General features: G+C 32.9%; 3 protein-coding genes across 3 annotated transcripts; 2 read left to right on the plus strand and 1 right to left on the minus strand.

The window, feature by feature from the left end:
- Nucleotides 1-3,765: 3,765 nt before the first annotated feature.
- LOC128896215 (uncharacterized) lies at nucleotides 3,766-13,137 on the minus strand. The gene is made up of 9 exons (XM_054159426.1): nucleotides 13,057-13,137; nucleotides 10,121-10,283; nucleotides 9,581-9,702; nucleotides 8,687-8,925; nucleotides 7,779-7,969; nucleotides 6,827-7,071; nucleotides 6,490-6,649; nucleotides 4,582-4,697; nucleotides 3,766-4,511 (listed from the first exon to the last, which is right to left on the minus strand). The coding sequence occupies exons 1-9, from the start codon at nucleotides 13,118-13,120 to the stop codon at nucleotides 4,453-4,455; spliced, it is 1,359 nt and encodes a 452-aa protein (XP_054015401.1). The 5' UTR covers nucleotides 13,121-13,137; the 3' UTR covers nucleotides 3,766-4,452.
- Nucleotides 13,138-16,492: 3,355 nt separating this feature from the next.
- LOC128896245 (peroxiredoxin 1-like) lies at nucleotides 16,493-18,875 on the plus strand. The gene is made up of 4 exons (XM_054159475.1): nucleotides 16,493-16,649; nucleotides 17,918-18,071; nucleotides 18,161-18,469; nucleotides 18,555-18,875. Exons 2-4 carry the CDS (start codon nucleotides 17,938-17,940, stop codon nucleotides 18,697-18,699), a joined length of 588 nt encoding a protein of 195 aa, XP_054015450.1. The 5' UTR covers nucleotides 16,493-16,649; nucleotides 17,918-17,937; the 3' UTR covers nucleotides 18,700-18,875.
- Nucleotides 18,876-20,728: 1,853 nt separating this feature from the next.
- Nucleotides 20,729-23,646, plus strand: LOC128891114 (uncharacterized). Its single transcript, XM_054150338.1, has 3 exons — nucleotides 20,729-20,767; nucleotides 21,473-21,783; nucleotides 23,013-23,646. The coding sequence occupies exons 1-3, from the start codon at nucleotides 20,729-20,731 to the stop codon at nucleotides 23,530-23,532; spliced, it is 870 nt and encodes a 289-aa protein (XP_054006313.1). The 3' UTR covers nucleotides 23,533-23,646.
- Nucleotides 23,647-26,785: the final 3,139 nt, after the last annotated feature.

The raw sequence follows: 26,785 nt of genomic DNA on the forward strand, positions 1-26,785 counted from the left end.
AAGGTCGGTTGCCGTCCTCCTGGTGGATCTGTATTCGAGAGGAAGACAATCGGCTCCTCCGGATCGGTTCTCTACTCCCTGCATCACGTTTAGTGTAGTCCAAGGCTCCCGGCGCAGTGCAGTAAGTCCAAAGCGCAGTGAGACGGATGCAAGTTGGGTCCTATAGTGGCTCCCAACGGGGTGCGGGGAGTAGTGGACTGATTCGGAGGCGTCGGTCGTCTTCCTCTCGAGTCAGATCCATCAAGAAGAAACGGGACTGACTCTGTAAGTCCAGTTACATGGTCGCGTCGTGTCGCGATTTCCATTTAGCTTCCATTTAGTTGAAATAATTATTTGGCAGAGTCAGGCATAGACTTTGGAAATCAAAGGGACTTTGTTTTCTTTGATTTCCACGGTTTCGTACTTAGTATTAAGCTCGTTGCTCTACGTAGAGTATGCATCTACGTATGTATACTCTATATAGAGGGAGATCGAAGGAACTTTGATTCCTTCTATCTCCGGGTCTCCAGTCGCAGCAACCTCCACGTGGTGAGACCTGGTAATCGGTATTATTCGTGACAAACAATCATTCGTCGCGAATAATACCGAGAACTAATGGCTGCGAACTTGTAATAAGATCTTTAGATATAAAATGTGCAAAGTGTAAAGTGCAAACGTGTAAAGTGTAAAGTGGAAAAGTGTAAAGTGTAAAGTGAGAATAGATTTAGATTAGCAGGAATATAATTAGTTTTCAGAAAAATTCATTTGTATAAATTATGTATTAACATTGATATATTTTCATTGCAAAATGTTAGCCAATTTTCACAACAATTTCTATATTTAAACTACAGATCAAACTACGAAATACGTATTTTCTGAAATTTTGTTTTCTTGCATTACATAAAATTATCCTATTTGTAATGTACTTGCATTCTGTGCGAAATGGAATCCTTAAACCCGTATAATCTAAGAACTGCAAAAATTGTATATCGTTTCTAATAAAACAAAGTTGTGTATTATAAGTGTTGATATTCAATTTTTTAGTAATATATTCCGCGAATGTTTTTACATTTTGAACTGTCGAAAATTCGGCGTCGATATGCATGTTTCGATATTTTTTCAGATCAAGATCGAGATCGTAGAAATCACGTCTCGTCCTTCTAACATAATCTAACATCTCCTTTACACTTCCTGACAGCTCCTAATACACACTAACAACTCCTACCACCCTCTAACACCTTCAAACACTCTCTATCGTCTCCAAACACCCCCTAACACCTGCTAACCCCACCTAATATCTCTTAACAACTCCTAAGGGCTCTAGACAGTTCCCTTTATTTCTCTTCAATTTCTAGAATGTTTCCTATTAATTTCCCTCCTTTCCCTGACACATCTCTTGGCTGTTCACGAGATCCGGATACAATAGGTAAGTTTCGAGCCAGAATAAAAATTATGATACATTCTCGATCAACACGTTCTGCTAATACAAGAAGTATCGGTATTCAATTAAAAGTCATGCCAAATTTTACATTCTGGTATCAGGAGAACATGCTTTGCGAGGAGGTGGCACCAGAAATTCATGGTACGTATCGAAATTCTGAGGAAATTTTACATTTTGCTATCAAGAGAACATGATATGCGAAGAGGTAGCACGAGGGATACCAGGTACGTATCGAAATTCTGAGGAAATTATACATTCTGGTATCAGGAGAACATGATATGCGAGGAGGTGGCACGAGAAATTCATGGTACGTATCGAAATTCTGATGAAATTATACATTTTGGTATCAGGAGCACATGATGTCCGAAGAGGTGGCACGTTTGCGCCTACGGACAGATAACCGGTCAGACATATCTGTCAGTACAGGTTGCCTAATTCAAGGGGCTAATTTTCGGTACATTTCGGAATTCTGGCCGATTTTGCATTTTGGTATCAAGAGCACATGATGTGCGAAGAGGTGGCACGTTTGCGCCTACGATCAGGCAACCAGTCCGACAGAACTGTGAGTTCAGGTTGCCTAATTCAAGGGGCTAACTTTCTGTACGTTTCGTTCATGTGCTCCTGTGCGAAGAGGTGGCACGAGGAAGACCCTTAGTTTATGAATCCCAGTTCGGAATTTTCAATTCTTCTGAATCCTTAGAATCCTGAATGGAACCTCAAATTGCTCATGCGACCAAAATTGTTAGCCTCGTCCATCAATGGCTTGCGTGGTTATCCCCAACACTTCTTGGAACTGCTGAATCGCAGTGCCAGACTGTGATATTTAAGCGATCCAGTGGTAGAAAACTCATGTGGTCCAATATCTCGGAAACTATTAGCCCGTTCGCACAAGAAGCTACTCAACAGAAACATAATTGGTTGCTGACTGAAATCACAAACTAGTTACCTATTAGTTACTAATGATTTTGAATATTTTTAGAAAAAGCATCTACCGCTGTCTGCGCTGTGTAATACATATTACAGCAAAGTCATATTCTCGGTCATTGCTTGAGGAAATATTGTTCAAGAGTAAAATAAGTAAAAATTAATAACTAATTAAAATAATTCCTTTGCTCTTTTTACTTAATGTACAAGTGATCGTCGAAGATTAGACCATGCAAAGAAATTATTTTTTCAAAATTTATCCCTATTAGAATATACTTTCTTTCTTTCGGAATATTTTACTCTTCATAATGAGATTCTTCTCATTTATAGCGCTACAAAATCAACGTTACCTCATGAATCATTTCTTGAAACATTGTTAATGACTGTATTTTAAAAATTTGCATACCTATCTTCGCATATCTTAAGAACAATTATTTTTATAAAGAAGTATTACGCACTTAGACAACAATTAAAATAGCTTCATGGTAGTCAATTTAAATTTTGTATATTTTATTCCTCTAAAGTACTATACACGCACACACAAAATAAATCGATTTACATAAATACATATTATCTACATACAGACATAATAAAATAAATTTTGTATTGAATAGTAGTGAACAAATTCTTATTACTTGATTTTCAAATAAAATTACCTCTCTATAGAATAAATCTAATAATATTGAATACCTTTAATTATTTGTCAAGAAAGTGGAGTGAAAAACAATCAATTTTATACGTACAAAATATTATTAATACAATTATAAAAAAATTGTACAAACTAAAATTTAACGAGATGAATGATACTGCTTCTTAGAAATTATAGGGCCAAAAAGTTTTTCTCATACTACACACCAAACAGAGTATGTTTTTTTATCGAAGATCTTCAGTTGACATATTCCTTCAATGATTGATATTTCTTTATGTAAAAGTGTATTCCTGAAGTTTGTATAGATACGTATGCTAATTTTTGGAAGAACGATCGTTAATAACAATGTGTTCAAACAAATAATTTATACGGAAACATCGACTTTGTAGTGCTTTGTGTTAAAAGACACCCTTAATCAAAATAAAATATTACAGGAAGCGATGTTTTTACTATGCGATATATGGAAGTACAATTGGAAATTAAAAAACAATTCTTTTTTTAATGTTTCTAAAATTTTGTTTTTTAATAATGAAATATGTCTGTGATAACACCTAAAAGGTATTATCTTTCACATTTAATTTTTTGAAAATCTGTTTCAAATTTTTTGTGGAAAAATCAAATACTATCGGATATATTATAGTATATATTACATAACATATATATGTATCACGTCTATTATATTATATGTAGATCATATAATACATTATATTCCTTAGTATTTGAGTTTTATACAAAAAAAAAGTCACAAAGAAATATACTATATTATATCCCATACCATTACATTTTAATGAAAATCAAAATGCTTTTCCGAAAACCATTTATAATTTGAGAAGTCGTGGATCCTCCACAACGCATACGTAACCAATCGTTTGAGAAACACTGCTCTAATCAATGTGTATTGGATTATTCAGAAAGGAAAAATTTCATGGTCAGTTCGCTCTCCATTGTTAGTGCTACGTAATCTTTTCCGCTAAGGAAAACTAAGATATGATTTATAACGAGCTACCAACGACGGACGACACGCGAATGCGTAACTCACAAGCCATAAGTGCTGTTATAATTACAGAATTATCGGCTTCACTCGTTCAGTGATTCGCCACTTGCATTAATTCTGAGGAACAATTCGAATGTTGATAAGTATATTTGAAGTTATATTTGAAGTATATTTGATGTTGAATAAGTATATTTTATTCAATTTAAAGAGTATACATCACAAACACGCAAAGTTATCAATCGCTTTTTAAAGATACTTCTTATGATTTAATATTGTTCTAAATTTCAGCAGCCGAATTCATTTAATTGTGTAATTTATTTCTGAACTTCGTAAATCATATTCGGAATGACATTCTTAAATAAAATTTTGTATTCAATGCGGAACATTCGCGAACGTCTGACATATTTGTGGTACCACTGCAATTGCAGGTTTTTTGAAAATTGAACAAATAAAGATGCGAATAAATTATTCCTGTAATGGTAAGCGAGTCAAGTCAGGCATTTGCGATCCCGCGACAGCCGCGCCTGTAATGATTAAATTGTTAAAAGTTAATGTCGCTTTGAAATACTAATATGAGACATTTGTTTCACTCACCCAAAAATACTGCAGACACAAAAATAATAGTATAAAAGCATTGCACGTTCAAGAATTGTTTCATAAAGGAAGCAATCAAATATGGCAGTATTCTTGTTAAACCAATCATCGTGCCTCTGAAAATAAAATAAAGTAAGTAATCTGAATAATAGAGAAAAGAAGTGAAAAGAAAATTTGTAAACGCTTCATAAGGATCAATTTGCATATACAGTAATGTCTCGTTAGACACACAAATTTGTCCAGGATAAGTGCACAGAAACCAGCCCCACCATTGACGGATATATGTACATCTTGAGGGGTATAGGAGTTCGATCGCTGAGTTTCGTATATTCTTTGATGTTTGCTGCCGAGTGTGGAACGACAGGCGTCGGCAAACATCAAAGAATATACGATGTCCACGTTAATCGCACAAGATCAGTCCCGAGCTTGTGCGTCTAACGAGACATTACTGTACAAAAAAAAAATATACATGTCGAATTGAGTAACCTTCTCCTTTTCGAAGTCGGTTAATAAATAGGCAAGGTCGAATTAGAATTTTATTGGATCTCAAGTTATGCTTCGTACCCTCCTTCCCTCAGTAATATTTCCTAAATTAAAAAAAGATGTTGAAGAAAAATTCAATTAATTGTTACAGGGTCAATGAGAATTAGAATTCGAACATTTGGCTTGTGTAACTGTTGGCAACAGAAATCTCTAGTACGCGAATAAATCGTAAGTTCTCGAGAATATAGTTTTCAATTGCCATTAGAGCAAATCGTTGTACACTACAAGGGTGTTGATATCAAAAGCTAGTAATGTTTCTCGTGCCAGAAGTCGTCGAATTGCCCAACAAAGTTTTCAAAGCGAAGGATTTTTGACTCGAGTTTCGAGTACGATGTCTCTTAAATAATAAATCTTGGCTGCCGCTGATGAAGCGCCCTCATCCTTCATTTTTGGGAACATGGCCAAGAAGCCTAACAATGAATGAACATTTTTACGTGCTTCAGTGCAGTAGGAAAGTGTTGAGTAGTTAATTATGAGTAGAATGGTTCATTCTTACAGAGCAACATCTACAGGTTCGCGACCTTTTCCTATTCTCTCATATTTAATCGATGTAATATTCTGTCTGCTTTAGTTACAAATATAATTAAGAGTACTCATGTTTTGATTCAGTATTATCCACAAATAAAATGATTTTTCACTTAATCTCTAGAACTCGACGTTGTTTCAGTTCGTACAATTTTTTGAAGTCATTAAAATTACTTTATAGCAAGTGTTATACATATATTATTTGTAGCTTTTGAAAAGCTCTTTCATATTTAATTATTAGCTACATTAATTTATTGATCGTTTAATTTTTTTTGTTGGTTTTAGTAAAATCATGGAAAACTTTGAGATTCGAGTATTTTTACGCTACTTTTAAGCTACTGAAGCAGCAAAGAAAGTATTATATTCAGTAGCTTCAAACTCTTGCTTCCAATAGTGACGTAAAAGGACTCAAATCTCAAAATTTTCCATGATTTTATACAAAATCGAAAAAAATTTAAACAATCAATAAATTAATGTAGCTAATAATTAAATATGAAAGAGCTTTTCAAAAGCTACAAATAATATATGTATAACACTTGTTATAAAGTAATTTTAATGACTTCAAAAAATTTCACAAACTAAAACAACGTACAAAAACGCGCGAACTTTTGGTTTACCCTAATAATACAATACTAATTTCAAGTATTATTTTATTAACTCAATAATAATTTCAAGAACTATTTCATAATAATTCAATCCTTATCAGTTTCCTTATCAAGAAGAAGCTTAACTGGTCTAATCTCAGCCTTGGTCCTTAAAATCCATTAATTCGTACCCTGCCCCACGAAGTAAATAATTAAATAACTAAATCTGAATATTCTCAAAACTTCTTAAACGAACCTCAAGCCAGTAGAATAATTTTCCAATAAGAGCAGCAATGTCGTTGTGCGGCCAATTACGTACGTTGCTAGTATAATCGAGGAAAGGACAACTCTCGCTATACTATGAACAGCAAATAATAAGACAAGCGACGCTGTTGCACCCATTACTCCTGCGAACACTGAAAATGAGACAGAAATAAGAGTGGCATAATAAAATTGGTTAAAATTCTTCCTCCACTTACAGCAATGCATTATGAAGTATTTGTCATACACCAGAAATAGGTTAACGCTACTCGAAGCGCACAATCAACAGTTTTAGAATAATATTAAAATAGAATGGGAGGTATAAAGTTTACCTAGGAATAGTTTTCTACCGACAACGTCGACTCCAGCCAGCAAAAAGACTTCTGCGATTACGTAGCTCAAGGATAAATACAAAAGAAGCCTGAAACTATCGGAATCGACTTCTCGGCAGTCGTGCAAAAACCCCAGTGCCATACTCTGCACGGCGATAGTACACGTTGAATTTATTCCTGCTCCACTTTCGAATTTTCCCATTTCCTGAAGTAAACGAGTGTTCCACAACGCCATCCATGCGATTCTGATTATTATTATTATTATTTATTATATCGAAGTTTATTCCGGCTGTGAAATTAATAAAGCTATCGCGAGGAAACGTTGTAGACATTTTTGGAGAAATTAAATGCTTCTTTATAAAGGGATTTCCAAAAAGGACATCAGGATTTTGTTTTTTAATAACAAATTAGGCCTGTTAGTGTGCCAATGGTGGAACTTAAACATCATCTTTAATTATACTCGTGTCTACTTTCATTAAGTTGTATCGGTTTAATGGTCCCTGTCAAAATTTTTCTAAGTCTCCAGTCGTGTTGATCCGGTGGTCTCGTAGAGCATAGTTTTCTGCGCCAGTGGGACATAATTAACACATTGGCTGCCAGTCATGAACTCGTTAAAATTTCTACAAAGTTAAAATTTGGTCTCGAGATTATTGAAGATTAAACATTTGTCGTAGTGTTTAATTTCTAAACCTCGCCAAATTCACGAATGCTGTCCAAATTTATTTTCATTACGAATTTAATTTTTTTAGTTTCTCAATTAATTGACCTGTCATACACTTCTGGGCGACGCGTCATTACGACGTGGCGACCAACGTATTAAAAAGTGGATATATCATTTTTGCTTTATTACAAAGTAAAATTCTAAAATTCCCTTTGGAAAACCTTTTACTTTTTTATAAATTTGTTTTATTTTTACGGTTGATATGGAAAAACTTCGTGGAAGACTTGTTACCCGGGAATTTGTAGGAAACTAATGAAAATCCCCAGTATTGTAGTGCGTTTAAAGCGAGTTTTAAGTAACTTTCGAATTTGTTTAGACGACTTCGCACAGAACACTAGTATTGTGTGAGCGAAATTGTTTATATCGTATCGCTCGTCCTCGTCATCACCAACGGGTTCGACGCAGTTGTCGAAATTGCGTATCTAAAATAATAAGTTCTGAGAATATCTATTCATTTTCTAGAGTCGTTCGAGAAGTTCCTGTCGTTTTGAAAAATGCGATTCTTATCATTTCGAACTATGTTAACAGATAAACGTTCTAGGTAAATAAAAGTAAAGATTTTGTAAATATGTATGTGATAGTAGCTAGTTTGGTATTATGTATGCTCGGTGATCGTAATTTCAAAGTGCTGCAGCAGCCGTTTCTACTTGTTAACTAACATTGAAAATGGAGTTTTCAATCATTTTCATAATACCTTTATGGGAGTATTATAGGTGGATTGGCGATATTTGATAGAAATGAAAATAAGTCGAAACATGACTCCATTAAAGATACACAAATCATTTCTAAAAAAAAAAGAAACTAAAAGCCAGCTGTGTGAATTTAAAAACAGTTCGAATAAGATCGTGCTTGTATTTATTTTCATAGGAAGAAACTTCTCAATCCACTTATAATACTTACACCAATACATACAATAAACAATTAAAAATAACTTGAATATACATACATTCGCCAGATTAATTTGATTACTTTGCGAACAGTAGATAATATTCGCTTTACTTTCATTGTCTAAAAGAAAACGAACTTTTCGAACGACTTGGGAACCATAAGTTTCCATTTCGCTTGTCTACTTTAAATAAATCTACTTTATATTTGTATATTATTTACGGAATTCCGATTATAATACGGAATTGTCGTACTGGATAGGTGTCGGCATGCTTCGAGTTATTAATTGCATACATCTGCTGAAGGACTGCGAGTGCTTCTTCCTGGCGACGACGATGAAGCAAGTACCTAGGGCTTGGCGGTAACAAACTGACCACACAAGCCAACAGCAGGTTTGGGATGCCTCCTAATCCTGTAAGGACTCGCCAAGAATTTGGTCGAAATCGTTTGTATTGAAGTTGCACGATCGATGGTATTATTAACCATGAAACACCTGCTCGCAATTACAAGATACATTTGACTAATTTAATTTTTAAATGCAAATACTCAACACGTTCGCTGATAACAATAAAATCTTTATTACACTCGTCATATTATCTGATAAAATAATACGTTGTATAAGTGCAGTTTAGTGTAATTAGATAAAGGAAGAATTATTAATTGTTTAGCATAATTAATATTTCAGATTTTCACTGACGGTTAAAAGTTCTCCTCATTCGAGGTTTCTTAAATCAATTACTGGTGTTAAACTGTCGGTTATGTTATTGTTATTCTGAAATTTTATGGACAGAAACCGATTACACTATACAGAGCATTTCACCCAACTTGACCACCTTAAATATATCGCTTATTTTGTATGATAGAAAAAATGTCAGGGGATGGGTATTTTTATTATTTTATTACTTTATTATAATAAAGTATGTACGAATTTACGTTACGCTTGCTATGCGCATACGTGACGTATGGTAGCGAACGTGTTAAGCCACGTGCAGACCAAGGAACCAAGGCAGCACATGTACTGGGGTCTTGGCGAACGTTGGCACACTCGAACACACGTGCCTTCGTTGCCTCATTACTCATTACTCTATATACAACTTTAATCAATGATCTGATATACATTATAAGTAATATTTATTTGGAATACTTACCTAAAGCTGTCGTGTAGCCGATAACTTCTGTCACATCCAAAATAACCATGCAACTGCCTCTATGTTTCATTGGCAACAATTCGATCAAATAGACTCTTAAAACCACGTTATTACCAGCTAATCTAAATAATACAGAGCAACAATATTAGGTACGTCAAATATCATAATATTTACAATTTAATATTTGATATTTTTATATTATTGTGTACATATATAATATACAATATAACATATAATATAAGAGATGTAATATTAAAAATATGAAATGTATATATTTAATAACTGCATTAAATGAATTTGATAATTTTATATTTATAATATTTATAGTTTGCACCTTTCTCGTGCATGTGTAAATATTATATGAAAATGATAACAGATTAAAATGAAGTGTTTGGTATTGCTTTTGGATTATGCATTTGATTTCAAGAACAGTAGTGTTTTTATTTTTTTTCTAATAAGTTTATTAGGCTGTTTAACCTTTCTATTTGTTAAGAGTTTTACATCTCCTTGTCGAAATGGACAATGACGTGCAGGACTCACCCTAATCCAAGCATAAACATCGATAAGTGTATCAGGAAAACGGTTTGAGCGAAGGACAAAACGATCGAAGCACAAAACACGATGATCATGGTAACAGGAATTGATCCTTTACGTCCACTTGCGTCGATTAATATTCCAAATAAAAATGCTCCCACGGTCATTCCTATTCGGAAAAATAAAGCTGCTTGCACAAACAGAAATTAAAGTCATTCTTCCAGAACATGCACATGACTTGTTCCTCGGGAAATTCTAACGATCCACTATTAATTTCATACATTAAAGTTTCGATTCTGTATACCAAGCTTGGGCATCTGGATGCCCGCGAGCAACAACCTACAGTGAATGTAGAAAGTATTCGTATACCGATCAATTTCCAAAAAAACTATGTGAAATTGTAATTTATTAACTTCTTTTTCATAAACAACGATATTTTATATATTCTTGGAAATCTCTAGAATGGATACAGTACAAAAAAAAAAACAGTTATTTAATATAAATTGCGAAATTAACGAGATAAAATATAAATCGATAGAAATATAGAAGCAATAAGTATTCGTACAACTGTTTAATTTTTAAAACTTCACAAAAACGAAATTTACATTGATTTATAAATAATTAATACTTCGTGGAATTTCCTTTTGATTTTATAATTACTGCTACTCTTTTAGGCATTCAATTACCTAAATGTCGATGTTTTAGGGATCCTTACTGGAAATTGAATGTTTTCTAATTCGTACAAGGCAATAAACCGATGTGTTTATGTTACAAATTCTACTGCAAATGGTTCGTCGTAAAAATCGTACAAATACTTATTGCTTCTACATTTCTACCAATTTTTCGTATATTCTTATTAATTTCGCAAATTATATAAAGTAGTAATTGTTGTTTGAATATACTATATCTATTCTACAGATTTCTAAGAATATGTAGAATATCATTGATTATAAAAAAAGAATTTAAGAAACCACAATTTCACACAAAAGTTGTTTGGGAAATTGATCAGTGTACGAATACATTCTACACCCATTGTATATTAACGTTCAGATACCCATGGTTGCTGTGTACTTTTGAAAACGGATCCATTTATACAAGGTGTATCAAAATATGTATATATGTGTAAAATTCTCTATACAAAGACGTAGTTAATTAATTTCATTCGCAGAGGAAGGTTTAATCCAAATTCCAAAAGGACAAAAGCAAATACAAGTCAAGCTATATGTTTATTGCGTCTTCATAAATTACATAAATAAAGCGTAGTCAAAATAAAAATAAAAAAAACTTATTAATTTACTTAATACAAAATTCTGAAGTGAAGCTGACCAACCTAATCTCACTCTAGTCGACGTATCTGATAATTCTAATTCATTTCCATGATATTTTCTATCTAATAGTGGCAAACTATGTATTGTATAATCCTGTTAGTTGTAACACTGTTTTGACAAGATGTCTGCACGTGGAACGCTTTCTTTTTTAATAGACGTTTACCAGATAGACAAACATCCGAAACAATACGCGAACGTTTGCGGGATCCTGGTTAATTTCGAGAACGTATTTTTATCGACACCCGGAATTTTTAAACGTATCGGAAGGTCAATGGGAAGGCGTTTAGAAGTTTCTATCGACGCCCACGAGTATTTTCTTTGAGGAAAGATTCCGGTAGAATTTTACGTTAGAACAGCTTGCAGCGACAACCGCGAATGTAAAAATATAAAAACGTATTATTAAGATATAAAAATGCTCCCATAGAAAGTCTTTAAATATCTAAGTCCTTAAACTTCAATAAAAATTGTTGAAACAAATTTTAAATTGTCGTCACATTCGTTGATTGGTGTCAGGTTAAATTAAATAGAAAAATCAGGATACAATTTTCAATTTTATATTATAATACGATATAGAATATTTGTATTAATTCGGTACCTTTTCTAAGGTAAACTTACTATTTATTTTTAAAGAAAAATCACACAACTTTTCATTCTTCCTGAATCACACATTCCAAAAGAGAACATATACAGTGGGTGTAGAATGTATTCGTACATCCATCAATTTCCCAAAAAACTATTGTGTGAAATTGTGGTTTATTATCTCTTTTTTTTATAATTAATGATATTCTACATATTCTCGGAAATCTCTAGAATATAGTTCAAACAACAATTACTAGTTTATATAATTTGCGAAATTAACAAGAAAATACGAAAAATTGGTAGAAATATAGAAGCAATAAGTATTCGCACGGTTCTTATGACGAACAATTTACAGTAGAATTTGTAACATAAGCACATCGGTTTATTGCCTCGTGAGAATTAGGAAACATTAAATTTCCAGTAAAAAAGACTTAAAAAATGCTCTAATAAAGGAATGAAAGAAGATCCCACCCTAAATAACATCGACATTTATGATAGTTAATTTAATGTCTAGAAGAGTTACAGGAATTATAAAATCAAAAGGAAATCCCACAAAGTATTAATTATTTATAAATTAATGTAAATTTCGTTTTCTTTTTAAATGAAGTTTTAAAAATTTAATACTTGTACGAATACTTATTGCTTCTGTATTTCTATCGATTTATTGTTTTTTCTTGTTGATTTCTCACTTATACAAAATACCTAATCTTTTCGTGCTGTATCTATTCTAGAGATTTCCAAAAATATGTAGAATATCATTGTTTATAACAAGAAAGTTAATAAATTACAATTTCACACAAAAGTTTTTTGGGAAATTTATCAGTGTATGAATACATTCTACACCCACTGTAGTTATGATCATAACATATATTTCCATATGTAGCACATATAGTTTCATTATTATGAAGGTTGATATTCTAACATAAAAACAAATGGTCCATAAATATTTAACTTTAGTTATAAATAATTATGTAAACGTAAAGACACAGAATTAATTTCTCTACTGTATTACGTCTATACGTTTTGTATATGTACCAAGGGTCAATGTAGCGTGCAGACTTGTCGCTTGACTTGCACTTAGATTCAAATCGCATGCCATAAATGGGACTGCAACTAGAACCACTGGAGAAACACAAGCTTCTGCGAACGCGCAGGCGCTGCATAATCCAATTATGAAGTAATGACACGGACCCCATCCTGCAATCAAATTATACGATATCTTTCTTGTGATTAAAGTAAACATCTAAAATAGGGAACAAACATTTTACAGAAATTTAGAAACTGTTTTACACATGTTATAAACATTCTTTAATCCATTGAAAAGAATCGTATACTATAGAAAAACTAATGTTTTCATCTTCACGATTATTTAGTTATTCATTAAGTTACCGAAACAGCATAGATTTTAATATACTTTTCAATAAAAAACTGATGTATAACAAAAAACATTATTTCATCTATTACAATTTTTTTTTTTTTAGATATTCTATAAACATTTTAACCTGTTCTGGCTATTATATTTTCGCAGTCATTGGTCATTATACATTGCAAAATTTAACGCTAATAGTGACTCGCGGTACAGCATTTGCTAAATTGAAATATTCAATGAAATGTACAGGTATGGCGTCATTTGTGAAATAATTATGTACATTCGATGATTGTAACGTACACGTTCTTTAGTCTTGATATATTATAAAAATTGGTCCGATATCGAAATCACTTGACGTTCGATAATGACAAACTTCGTGTAATAAATATCATAACGAAAAAACATTCGAGCACTGCGTTCGCGATTTATATCAATTAAAGACCCTCTAATAACAGTCGCGAAATAACATCGAGGATAAGACAGGCTCATCAAACGCATTAAACATAAAATTTTTTAAACCCATGCAAATCATAAAATTATACCCATACATTGCATTATTCGTTAAGATGCACTATGCATAAATATTTTAAAAATCGATCATGTTATAAATATAATTGTAAAATCATTGAATTTCCGACGATTAAAAGGATTAAATCACAGGCAATTTATTAATCCCCTTGAAGAATTAAATACCAGTCATTTAGATGTACTATGCCCCAATAAAATCCGTTGGTCAAGTTTGGAAAAAGTTTTGAAATGTGTGTCTGGGACCTTCAGAGCGGAAATAAAAATATTTTTAATGCTTAAAGAAAACGAGGATTTTCCTGAATTATTAGATCCAAATTGGATTTGTGATTTAGCATTTTCTTTGGAAATTCTTACACATATCAACAACTTTAACACATGTTTCCAAGGAAAAAATTTATTTGCTTATGATTTAATACAGATATTAAGAGCTTTTAAAATTAAGAGCCTTTTCTCTACAAATCTGACTGAATGTAAATTTGATCGTTTTCCAACGTTACAGACCATATCCTTAAATATTTTAAAAGAAAAGGCACAAACATTTAATAAAAATATCCTTGCACTAATAACAGATTTCGAGTAGAGATTCGATTGCTTAACAAAAAAATTGATAAAATTTTATCTATTATTCGAAATCCATTTTCTGTAAAAGTTGATGACGTTCCTGTTAATATACAATTAGAAATAATTAATTCACAATGTGATGAATTGTTACATGAGAAATATCGAGAAGAGCAAGAAAATTTGTGTAATTTTTATAAGCAATTGAATAATTAAAAAATATGAAAATTTAAAAAAACTTTTCAGGACGTATTTAATAATCTTTAATTTTATTTTTGAACAGAACTTTTCTTTAATGAATCTAAATAAAAGTACAACAAGATCAAAAGATCGAATGATTTACATTTGGAGTCTGTGTTAAGAATAGCTATTACAAGTATAAAATCAGATATTAAAAATATAATAAGGGATGAAAGCCGCCTCAACACGTCGCATTAGTTATTATGTTAATTTGTTGTATTGCTTTACTTATAATTATTCATAAACAAATTTCATAATAAACTTTGTTTACTTAAAAAAATAAGTATTTTGCTTAACATTTTAATATTTCGTTCGTCCTGTGAAAATATGTTTTTTCAAACCGGCCCGAGGGCAAAAAGTAGTTGGCTATGCAGGGCTGGCGTCACCTTTTGCGAGGCCGAGTTCAAAAATTTTGCGGGGCCTGAATTCACATTCAAATCTTACACTTACATTTTACAACGAGGAATTATATATTTACAAATGCTATATATTTTTTATAAGAGGAATATTAAATAATAATACTTTGATGATTTTTGTTACTCCTTTCAATTTAATCATCGCTACTAAAAAAATGTTTCGCATTTCAGAAAAAATTGCTTCCATTTGTTAATGGTATCATCATTCTGTAAAAAGTTAATCAAAATCGGTGCCTTTTGATTGAGTAATTTTCGTAGACCGCGGGGCCTTTTAAAACGCGGAGCCGGGTTCCGGCATGTGGAAACAGTGTGTAGATTGACGATATAATAACAGCAGAAAAGACGACGGCAGCGCCGCAACGGAAAGCGCGATAGCGAAGTAGCCATATTGTCATTCAAATCATCAAGATTTCACAGCAACGAAGCTGAATAAGTTATTCGAAGTGAAGAAGCAATATTTTCTCACGATTATTTTTCTAAAATATTCTTGGTACCATTCCACGTGCAACACCAGACACTGATTTTGCAATTTCAGCCTTAAAACTTTATGAACAATAAAAATGACGTTTTCATAGAAGAAACTTTTTTACATACACTTTTTCCAAAATAATGTCCGGCGTTGCATGCGGAGTGGTATCAAAAATATTTTAGAAGAAGAATTATTAGAAAATATTGTTTTTCGCTTCAAACAACTTGAACAGCTACATGGAAAAATTATTTTATAGCCTATCGCCCTGTTCTTGTCTCTCCTCCGATTTTTGTATCTCCCTCTCATAGCATTATTGGAGAGACAAGGATTTATCCCTGTCTGGGAGCTTCCTATTTTTTGCGCAATTATCGCTAAATTCATAAACAAGATTTGACTAGACCTTTGGCTCTGTAAAATTACTCTGTACGTATCTCAACTTTGAAGTATAGTCAAAGATCTGAACAAAGAACAGCCCCTTGTTCCTTGTCGATACATACTGCACTGTTGCAGTCACGTGGTTCTATTTACACGCACTTTATCTTTATATTGGACAATAAAGAATTGCGTTTACCTAAAAAAAGAAAAAGATAATAGAATTGTTAATAATGTACTGTCACTCATGGCAAATTCGAGTAAGTAAAACCTAGTTATGGTTATTGATATCTAGCCCATATTTTAAATCGCGAGCCAATCAGAGTCAAGAATAATCTTCTAATACTGTAATAAACGTACATCGAAATAGATCATAAAAAGAAATAAAAACAGATAATATATGTTTTTCCTCTATAGTTGAATGTCTTAAATACAAGTAATATATAATAATAGAGTTAAAAAGTAAAACTGATAGTGTATCTGTAAATAATTGGACATCAATATACTAAATTGCAATAGAGGGCAGTGTAGTCTGCAGATGGAGTTGAGTACGTATATACGTAACTTACTTATACCGAAACCGGTTGCCGGTTAGACATTTCTTTGTTGGCAAGTGAATAGTTTGGGTGACGTGTAAAACGGTCAGTAAGCAACAGTTTACTGTAAATAAAAGAAGGTATTATTTTCATACTACTTAAACCGAATTCTAAAGTACACGTTCGTGTTCTATTGATTTTTTAAATTTATTCATCTCTTCACTTGTTTTCGCATACATTAGAACTAACATTAATACACAATTGCGAAAGAGTATTGCGAAAAGTAACGCAACACTTTAATTCTAAGAAATGCAAAGGACGATGATTTTTTGCTATTGCGTTAAATACAAACTCGAGGTTACGTAACTGAATTCTCATTGCACTTGACCTCTTCACTTATGATTCGGATCTACTTATTACAGCTTTTCTAATTATGTTAGTCTTCGTTGCGCTAAGTAAAGATTGTTATCAAGAACTATTGATTACCACTTCCATTGCTAAAAGATCATTTCATCGATGGCATGTTGTAAACTGCTGAGTAATACATGAAATTGAATTAATTAAATGTATCACGAACCATTTAAAAGCGCAGTAAACACAATTTATGTACTTTTTTGTTAAGTATGAAATTTTAAGGAAAGAAATGTTTTATTGTGTATTCTTTTGCGTATCTAGGTTACAGTGAACGAGAATGTAAAATTCCATTAGAATCTTTAAGAGATATTTACGTTTTTATTTTAATCGGAAAAATTGCGATATCAACCGACATTTTGACCATGTTTGTTTGGCCCATCATGGTAACCTTGAAGGTTACGATAAACATTATGATATTTCTTTAAATATCATTAATCTATCATTAAAAACTGCCGATTTTCAAAAAACACATAGCAAAAATATATCAAGTTTATCGTAATCTACAATTATAACCTTGAAGGTGACCAAAGTATTGTCGAAATTTCGGTTGATGTCGTTATATTTCAAATGTAGGTAAAAACGAATGTATGTCTTTGAGATTCTACGGAAAATGTTAAAGTACTTAATACAATATTTACAATACATCTATAAATTAACTGTAATTAATTAATTACTAGAATTAAAATTTCTTTAATAATTAGATCCACTTTTTTTAATCATTACAGTTTCCTATGTTTTTAAACATGTATTCTGGAACATACTTTTAAAAATATGCTAGTACAGTTATATAGTAGTTACAGAGGAGTAATTGTGCTTGAATATTATCTTGCCTTTTACGTACCTGCTTATCGCTTTAATGAGTTTTAGTTCCTCAGTAACTTTATTCATAGATGCAAATAATGAAGAATAAATTAAAATCTAGATAATTTATAGTAAAAATTGAATTATTTTAGTATTCCATCTTCATTAAAAATCAAACATTTTTGAATTACAGAAATCTAGAAAGACATCATCATGCCAGTTCCAGCCATTCAGAAACCTGCCCCTGCTTTCCGTGGTACTGCAGTTGTGAATGGACAATTTAAAGATATCTCTCTTTCCGATTACAAAGGGAAATATGTTGTGCTATTCTTTTACCCATTAGACTTGTAAGTAGCTTGCTTCAAAATAATGCAGATTTATCATTCTACATATAAAAAGTGTATTATGTAATAATATGAAATATCTTATTCTACAGCACATTTGTATGTCCAACTGAAATTATTGCCTTCTCTGATCGTGCCCAAGAATTTGAGAATATTGGCTGTAAACTCATTGCAGCATCAACTGATTCTCACTTCAGTCACTTAGCATGGGTAAATACACCACGTAAGCAGGGTGGCCTTGGCGAAATGAATATTCCTCTTCTTGCTGATAAAAGTTCTAAAATCGCACGTGACTATGGTGTTCTTGATGAAGAAAGTGGTGTTCCATTCCGTGGTCTCTTTATCATAGATGATAAACAAAATTTACGTCAAGTTACTATCAATGATCTTCCAGTTGGCAGGTGAGATAATTATAGATCAATGTTTTCATGGTATAATTTATGAAATTCGTGATGGTACTTGTCTAATCAAATAAACTATTTTCAGATCTGTCGATGAGACTTTACGCTTGGTTCAAGCATTCCAATTTACTGATAAGCATGGAGAAGTATGTCCAGCTGGCTGGAAACCAGGAAAGAAAACAATGAAACCTGATGTTGTTGGTTCAAAGGAATATTTCAAGGATTCATAAACGAAGCAAATGAATATATCCATGTACCTTTTTGTCTCACCCATGTCTATTATATTTTATTTGTTACGAAAACCAACTGTAATTCCATAACTACATATGTTACTACAGTGTTGAAAGTAGCGATATCTTAAATATCAACGATAATAATTTCTTACAATAAATATATGTATTTTGTATGTCTTGGATCCTAATACCATTCATTTAAATATAGTATATTATATTATGTATTTATTGGGAAAGTCATGTTGCTTTGATACATGCAATAATTAATCTGCTTATAATAAACGAGAGTATCTCTATAAGATATCTTGGGAAATTAAACTATGTACATTCTGACATCTACATACATACAGCGTTCATGTCTGTCAGGAAGGTATGTACACTAGCGATGTTTATTCAAAAAGGATTTAATGAACTATGGAGTAACGAAATTTATATAAAGTTTGTGAAATTTTATGTCATCAAATTTTACATGTGAAAATTGCAAACACAACTTTGGAATCTTTTCAATTAAATAATGGGAATTACTCTGTAAGTAGTATTAACCGTTTGAGTGCCACGGGTCTTTCTTATTTCCTGATTGAAAATTGCCAAGGGATGCAATAGCGCTTGACATATTCCGTTTTCAGTTTACACGCAATAAATATTTCCTACAGTTCATTTTTGTTCCGATATTCTCTTGTGCATCAGTTTTTAGTGACATCAGTGCCCCAAGCTTTTGGCACCCGTCATACCTCGTTCTACTTGTTTTGATGTGGCGAATACGAATATTATTTTCGTTTTTGGCGCAGATTCTGAATTTCCGAAATATTTGCAAAAAAACTTTAGATATTACACATTGAATTCTGTCTACTATAGATGTGCGCTGCGACATCACATGCGTCAGTATTGGTTGCCATTGGTTGCCATTGGTTGCCATCTACTGGCCACTTCTTCTATTTAGAAACGAGGGAAATGTCGGTATTTATTGAGATTAGGTAATTCCTCACCGATTTTGATGAAATTTATAAATGAAATGATAAATGTATGAAACAATAAAATGATAAGAGCATGTGTTAATATATCAATTTTATCACTTTTATGAATAGTTATTTAATGCAGGAATAATTATCGATCCTTTAGCTAGTGGTGGCATCTACCAGCAACAGTGGGTACTATTTTCACTAAAAACTTGGGCGTTTACTCATCGATGGCGACACTGGTATTAAAACCCGCAGAGCAACTTGGTGAGCATTAGATACTAATATAAATTTATCGAAATACAGTTTAAACAAAATTTGATTAAAATGTATAAACTAATTACGTGTATGGGAGTTATTTATCCTTATCAAGAAGGATATTCTCATCAAGAAAGATGTCATCATAAGATTAGTATTTAAGTTGCGTTATTGAAGTAGTACCTAAATCGAAGTGCATAATTAGTTTGTAAGTTAAATTATACAATATTCTACGAAAGATTATGATTACAAATTCTAATATAGCAGTTACTAAACACATTATTGTTGAATTCCTAACAGAATTGAATTCCCAACAGAAACCTATGAAACAGAAATTACCAATCCAATATATAAAGTGTTTCGTTTAAAGAGGAATACTCAAATATCTCATGATGGGAGATATAACAAACAAATTAATTCCTTGTAACTTTTATATGTAATAATAACTTTATATATTTTATATATTTTTATCCATAATAACATAGTATTTGTTCAGACAAATTCATCGCCCATCGTACCATTTTTAAGTGATAACCTGTAAGTTGCTTGTTCAATAAACGAACTTAATTTCTCGTTAACGGAAAGCTTGTGTGTGATTTCATTAAAAAGTAAGTACAGATTTAGTTGGCCGAAGAGAAAGAGAAAGTACATAGTGAAATCTTCGACTATGTAAATGGATACGTGTTTACATGATGCATGTGCACATTTCCTGCCACTGACAAGACTTAGCTTTTAGGGCAGATAGTAGCATAGGATATAAAGGGAATGAAAAGTACTCACTGTCGTTTTAGTTCTTCGTAAAGCTTCCCGGAATGTTGGTCAGCGTCGACGATATTATCATCCTTTACTTGGTGATGTGTTATTGCTTTTCATATTTTCTACGGTTTGTTTAAAAGCTTTCTCAACCATTAAACGTGTTTCTCATATAGTTTTGGTATATTATTCGAGGAGCACAGCGGTGTTTATTTTCTGAAATTAATTCTGTACGACGATTTCTATTTTTGACTACGAAATTAATACTGCAGACCTTCGTATAACACGGAAACTACGTTTAGCGAAATACGAAACTCAGAATTCATATAAACAATAAAGAAAAACTATTAATTTTTCCCATTACATGGTAGTATAACGTATATTTAGTAACAGAAATCGTAAAGAGAAAAATTATTTACAATATTGTCAGAAGTTTTTGATATTTCAATAATTTGGTATTATCGAATGTTAACGTAACATTAACAAGCAACTAAGACAATTTTAAAAAAAAACAAGTCGAGTTATTCTAACATTTATTGCAACATAACAACTTGTGTATTTATTCATTGAATTTCTATCGAATCTGAACATAAAATGAGTGCCAAAAAATGAAATGATAAAATACTAAAATATATTATTAAACGTTAACGTAATACTGATATAAAATTTATTATATATTAATAATCATACTTTAAAACCTGTTGCGTGGAACGTACGTGTATTAAAATATTAAAAACTTTTCGTTGTTTTAAAAAGTGTTGTAGAAAATTGTGAAAATGTAACGTAAAAATTGTTTAATTCAGGTAACGTTGGTCTGCTTGTCGAGTGGTATACTAACAACAAAAGTGTCTCGGGATTTCCAACCACCTACGGGATTACTGTCCCCGCCTGTTAGTTACCTTCCAACCACGAACACTGGATACCCAAAACTTTCGCAACATGCTGTTTTTGTTAATCGAGCTTTGGACAATGGCCTGGAAGACGTTAGAGTTTCACGTGGAGGCTATCGCGAGGCACAAGTACAAGATGGATATTCATATTTAAAACCACTATCGATCAACCTCGAGTTACCCACAAAAGATCAGAAGATTAAATTATTTACGGACAAACGAACGTAAGAATTCACGTTTAAAGCATAAACTCAGTGTTCTACTATTGAGAAATTATTTATAATTATTTGTCATACGTTATTTATAAGACCTTGTAGGTATGCTTTTAATATTAATAACTAATTACAATCAATTTCTAATCGTGGCTTTCTGGCAGTAATTATTTCTTTATATGCACGTATCACTTGAAAAATGATCATTTATTTTCCCAAATGTCAACTATACTTTCATTCTGTCTGAAAATTAACTAAAATTAATACCATTGCAAAAATAGGAGGCACTTTCAGAGTGCTTGTAGAGGAAGACATTTTTTTTTTAAAGGCAAATAACATTTTATCAAGTAATGTTTTCTTTACAAGCATGCTTAAATTAAAAAAAAAAATTTTTAACTATCAACAATAAATGATTTCAATTATCATATGAGATCACGTATCGTAATATAAAGCCATAAATTCGAGATTTTATTGTGAGAACATTTAATGCAACTCGCCGATCGGTCTTGTAGCACCAGTTGCCAAGTATGAGGGGTACCAATTTGCACCTAGTAGATGGCAATCGGTGCTACAGACTGACTAGCGGGTTGCATTAAATCTACTTACGCTTGTAAGGCTAAAAACAACCATATTTAGAATTTATATTACAATAAATGATCTCATGTGATGAGTCGATGAACTTCTCTAAATAAATGCTATCTTATGGATGAAAATATCCAGGTTGTTTCCTCTTACGAAAATCCCCCTGACAGGTGGCAACCAGTGCTACAGACCAATTGGAAGGTTAATTAAATTTAGCGAGATTAAAAACTCCAATTTAAAGCTTTATATTACAATGAATGCATTCATATAATAAGTCGATAAATTTGACTAAATATACAGATATAGAAATTCTTATATTAAATGTATAGATTCTTGTATCAAATATATGGTACCATTTAAACAAATTAATTTGTTTTTAAAATTTTCCCCAGCATTTCACTTCCAACATTATTTACTCAATATGATGTCCCTCTTTGTACCAAATAACTTTTATAAAAACATTTTTTGATAACTTCATCTATGTATAATATAGATTAGTTAATATTGCATATAATTTCGTATATGTATGTGTATATACGTTATAATTTATATATATATATATATATATATATATATATATTTTCTTAGAAAGATTACACGTATATATATTTATATTTTTTTTTTGTATTGATCATATAGGTTTGAATAACGTATTGAATAATACGGACTATAATTTATACCTTCAGATCCCTCGAGAAAATGCAGAGTAACCATGAAACTGTATTGACAAGAGTCACAGAATCACCGAAACCCATCAGCGCATCGACTCAGCGATTGGAGATCAAAAATCACCCCTACGTTCCCCGGCAGGCGTCGTATCGAGTCGTAGAAGAGCTCGATGAATACCTAACGGATGATTTGGATCATACTCGATCCCCTTATCGTGGGAAAGTTCAGACAACGAATCCCAATCGCGGCGATACGCAAGACATAACGACGGTCATCAAAGCCCTCGATCACTTCCTGACCGGAGTTCTACACGACGACGGTTACAACAGCGAGTTACATCCACCGCCCAACCCTGTTTTAGCCCTCATCCTGTCACGATACGGACGATACGTGCTCGGGGCACGAAATCCACGCGTATACGCGCACATGGCTGTAAACAATATTCATAACAACAAACCCTTTGGTAGTTATAAGTTGGAATGTGAAGAAGTGCCAACTTACGTTCGATAACGATGGTCTTTTAGACAGGGATTTTTTGTGCCTTTTAGACAGGATGTACTGTATTAACATCGTTTATAAATAGTTTTGTACTTGCATTATTAGAAAGTCCATGTTTTGTTTTGAATAAAATACCGATGTTTGGAAAGAATTAATTAAAATTTGAACTAACTTTGTTGACAATTTAGTAAATAATGTATTGTCAGAGCCTTTGTGAAGAGTCTGTGAATGTTTTGGCGAAAGAAGTGGTTGTCTCTCGATCTTAGTTTCCGAGATACAATTATTTAAAATATTGCGCCTTAATGAGCGTAAGGTTAAGACGGCCGTGAACACCGGGTTGCCTTACGCCAGGGGCACTTCAATTGAAGTTACAAGTGTACGGAGAATTCGACAGGTAAATACAATTATTTTTTACTTAGAATTACTTGTAGGTCCTTTCTCCATTTTAATGCAGGTAGGACTATTTAATCGAGGTTATTATTTAATTAACATTTATTCCAGTAAATGTGTATTCATATGAAGAGTTACTCAAGTAAATTTGTATTCAAATGAAAATTTACTCAAGCAAATTTGTATTCAAATGAAAATTCATTCAAACAAATTTGTATTCAAATGAAAATTTATTCAAGTCAATATATTTATGCAAATTTGAATTCAAATAAAGATTCATTCAAGTATATTTGTATTCAAATGAAAATTTATTCAAGTAAATTTATTCATGCAAATTTGAATTTAAATAAAGATTCATTCAAGCATATTTGTATTCAAATAAAAATTTATTCAAGTAAATTTATTCATGCAAATTTGAATTTAAATAAAGATTCATTCAAGCATATTTGTATTCAAATGAAAATTATTTAAGTGAAATTGTACTCGAATGAATAGTCATTTAAGTAGATTCGTATTCAAATAAAAATTGATTCGTACAAAAATTGTATTCGAACGTCCAATTCAACCTTATAATTTTCTTCCATTTCTATTTCTACCGAAATATTCCAATGAACTTTGCATAAATACAATGCCTACAAATTCGTACAAGTTTCGACGATCATTAGTATTAATAACAATCAGTCAGACGACGGTCCACACGGTATTCATCTTCTCCAATTGTCGGTGCATCTCGCGACGCGGAATGAAAAGCATCTCAAGATCCCACACGTGACGCGTCCGAGTAACCTCTCAGTTCTACCCGAGTTCCTTCCCATTGTTGTATGATTCCAGCTCACTTACGTGCAAGTAAAAAGTGGCACGGTGAAAGCAGTTGGGGTGGTTCATCCGGCGTTGGCAGCGGTAACGTTGAAGAGGGCACGATTTTTTTTCCGCGGCTAGCGCAATTCACGGGAAAGAAGGGAAAAAGGCCGAGAAAGACCTGGAAGAAAGTGCACGCACCCAAGCCGCTGTAATTGCCACGGTGTTTATAATTGTTGCACACTCTTCTGCTCTTTGTACGGACGCCTCTTCAGCCTTCTGACTGGCAACCCTCCGGTTGCGGGCCACTCCGCCATGGACTCTTCAGCAACGTCGTGGCGGTGACTGGGGACGAGACGAGAAATTAGTCTGCGTTTTCACGGTGCTGACTTAATAGAGAAAGAGGGACCGAGTGGAAGAAAGTGGCCGTGGCATTGTTCTCGGGTGATATTGGGCTACGATTCTTGAGATGTCTCGCGGGTCCAAGAAGTTCCACGGTGAACAACTTCCCACGAGCTCGTGGTGAAAATTAACGTCGAGTATGTGTTGGCCATTTATCGCACTCGAGCGAAACGTAACAAGCAGTCTCTTTGTATTGAGCGCACATTCGCTTCCAATGGGGTCTAAAACATGTAATACTTGGAAATTTAACCTTCCATGGGCCGAATTTTATTTTTGCAGACAACTTAGAAGCCATTTACTTTGATATTTTAGGTTGATGGTGCTGCCAACCGGCATTAATATTTGTATTGGTTATCAGAAACATTACATAATTAGAACGTATACGTCATCTTGTGAAGAAAACTAAAATTATTTGAAGAAATATGGATACATTCGCATCCGAGCTAAAAGTTACACGAGTTCATAGAGGATTCGATAGAAACGAAGTCTGTAGGATGTGATTATCACGTGAAGGATTCATCATGAGGTCGCAACACCAAAACAGTAAGGTGGTACTTTCCTAAATGAAGATTAATTCTAGAAAGAATGCATAATATTGTTGCAGCGGCATGAAGATGCCGCAATATTGCGAAGTTGCACCTTCACGCTGCCGCGACGATCTGAAGTGCGTTCTGAAGAGCGAGCGGAAGCGGATCGTCGGGATGTTCCGGTTACCAAGAGAACCGGCAACTTTTGAATGGGCAAAAGTCCCTCTACCAGACTTGGTATCGAATAGACGTGTTTACCGATTAAGTTATTGTTATTGTTAATAAACGTTCTGAGTTCTTGTGCCTTTTATAAAAGACGTGTTGATTATTTAAAATGTCTACTCCTCGATGTGCCACCACCCCCCGGCGTAACAATATATAGGATTTTTAGGCGAGATCAATTCTTTGTGTCAAAACGAATCGAAAGGTCTTTTCCATTTTGCAATCTGAAGCTTCGTTATCGAGATACGAGCAATGGAAGTATTGGCGCGCAAATAAATGACGCGCGTCGCGTAAGGGTGCGCATGCGCAGTTTAAACGCAAATGTCAGTAAAGAACGAACTTTAATTACTTATGTCTAGGTAACGGAGCTTCGAATTGCAAAACGGTAAAGGACTTTTTAATTAATCTCCCTCTGCACGAGAAATCTAAAAATATTGTCAACGTTTCAAACAGTTACACTAATATCAGTTATCTATAAAAGGGGGGATGTGTGAGGTTGAAAAGGAAATAATACCTACTATGGCGCATTGCAAAAGCACGCGGATCAAAGGAAAATTGTCTTTATCCATATTATTTAATTTTTTTTTAACAGCATGACTGCACTTATTTTAAACACTGTACAACAAAAGAACTACTTTTGTTTCAGATGATGTAATATCGTCTTCTCAAACGAACCTGCTTTTTGAATACAAGTTAAAGTTTACCGTGTCTGTGCCTACTTCCTATCAACAAGAAAGGGAAAAAGTGGTTATAAAACACGTTTTATTTATGAGAAAATATAAAGAAAGAACGCTTTTCAATTTGAATCCACTGCAACAGTGTCGATGGGAACGAAAGGAACAAAAGAATGTTTCAAGAAATAGAACACGTACCCTGACCATCAATTGGTTGATCCTGTCGTATATTAAGTCGTAATCGCGTCGATT

Source organism: Hylaeus anthracinus, unplaced genomic scaffold (assembly GCF_026225885.1).
Source record: "Hylaeus anthracinus isolate JK02 unplaced genomic scaffold, UHH_iyHylAnth1.0_haploid 0, whole genome shotgun sequence".
Lineage (NCBI taxonomy): Eukaryota > Metazoa > Arthropoda > Insecta > Hymenoptera > Colletidae > Hylaeus > Hylaeus anthracinus.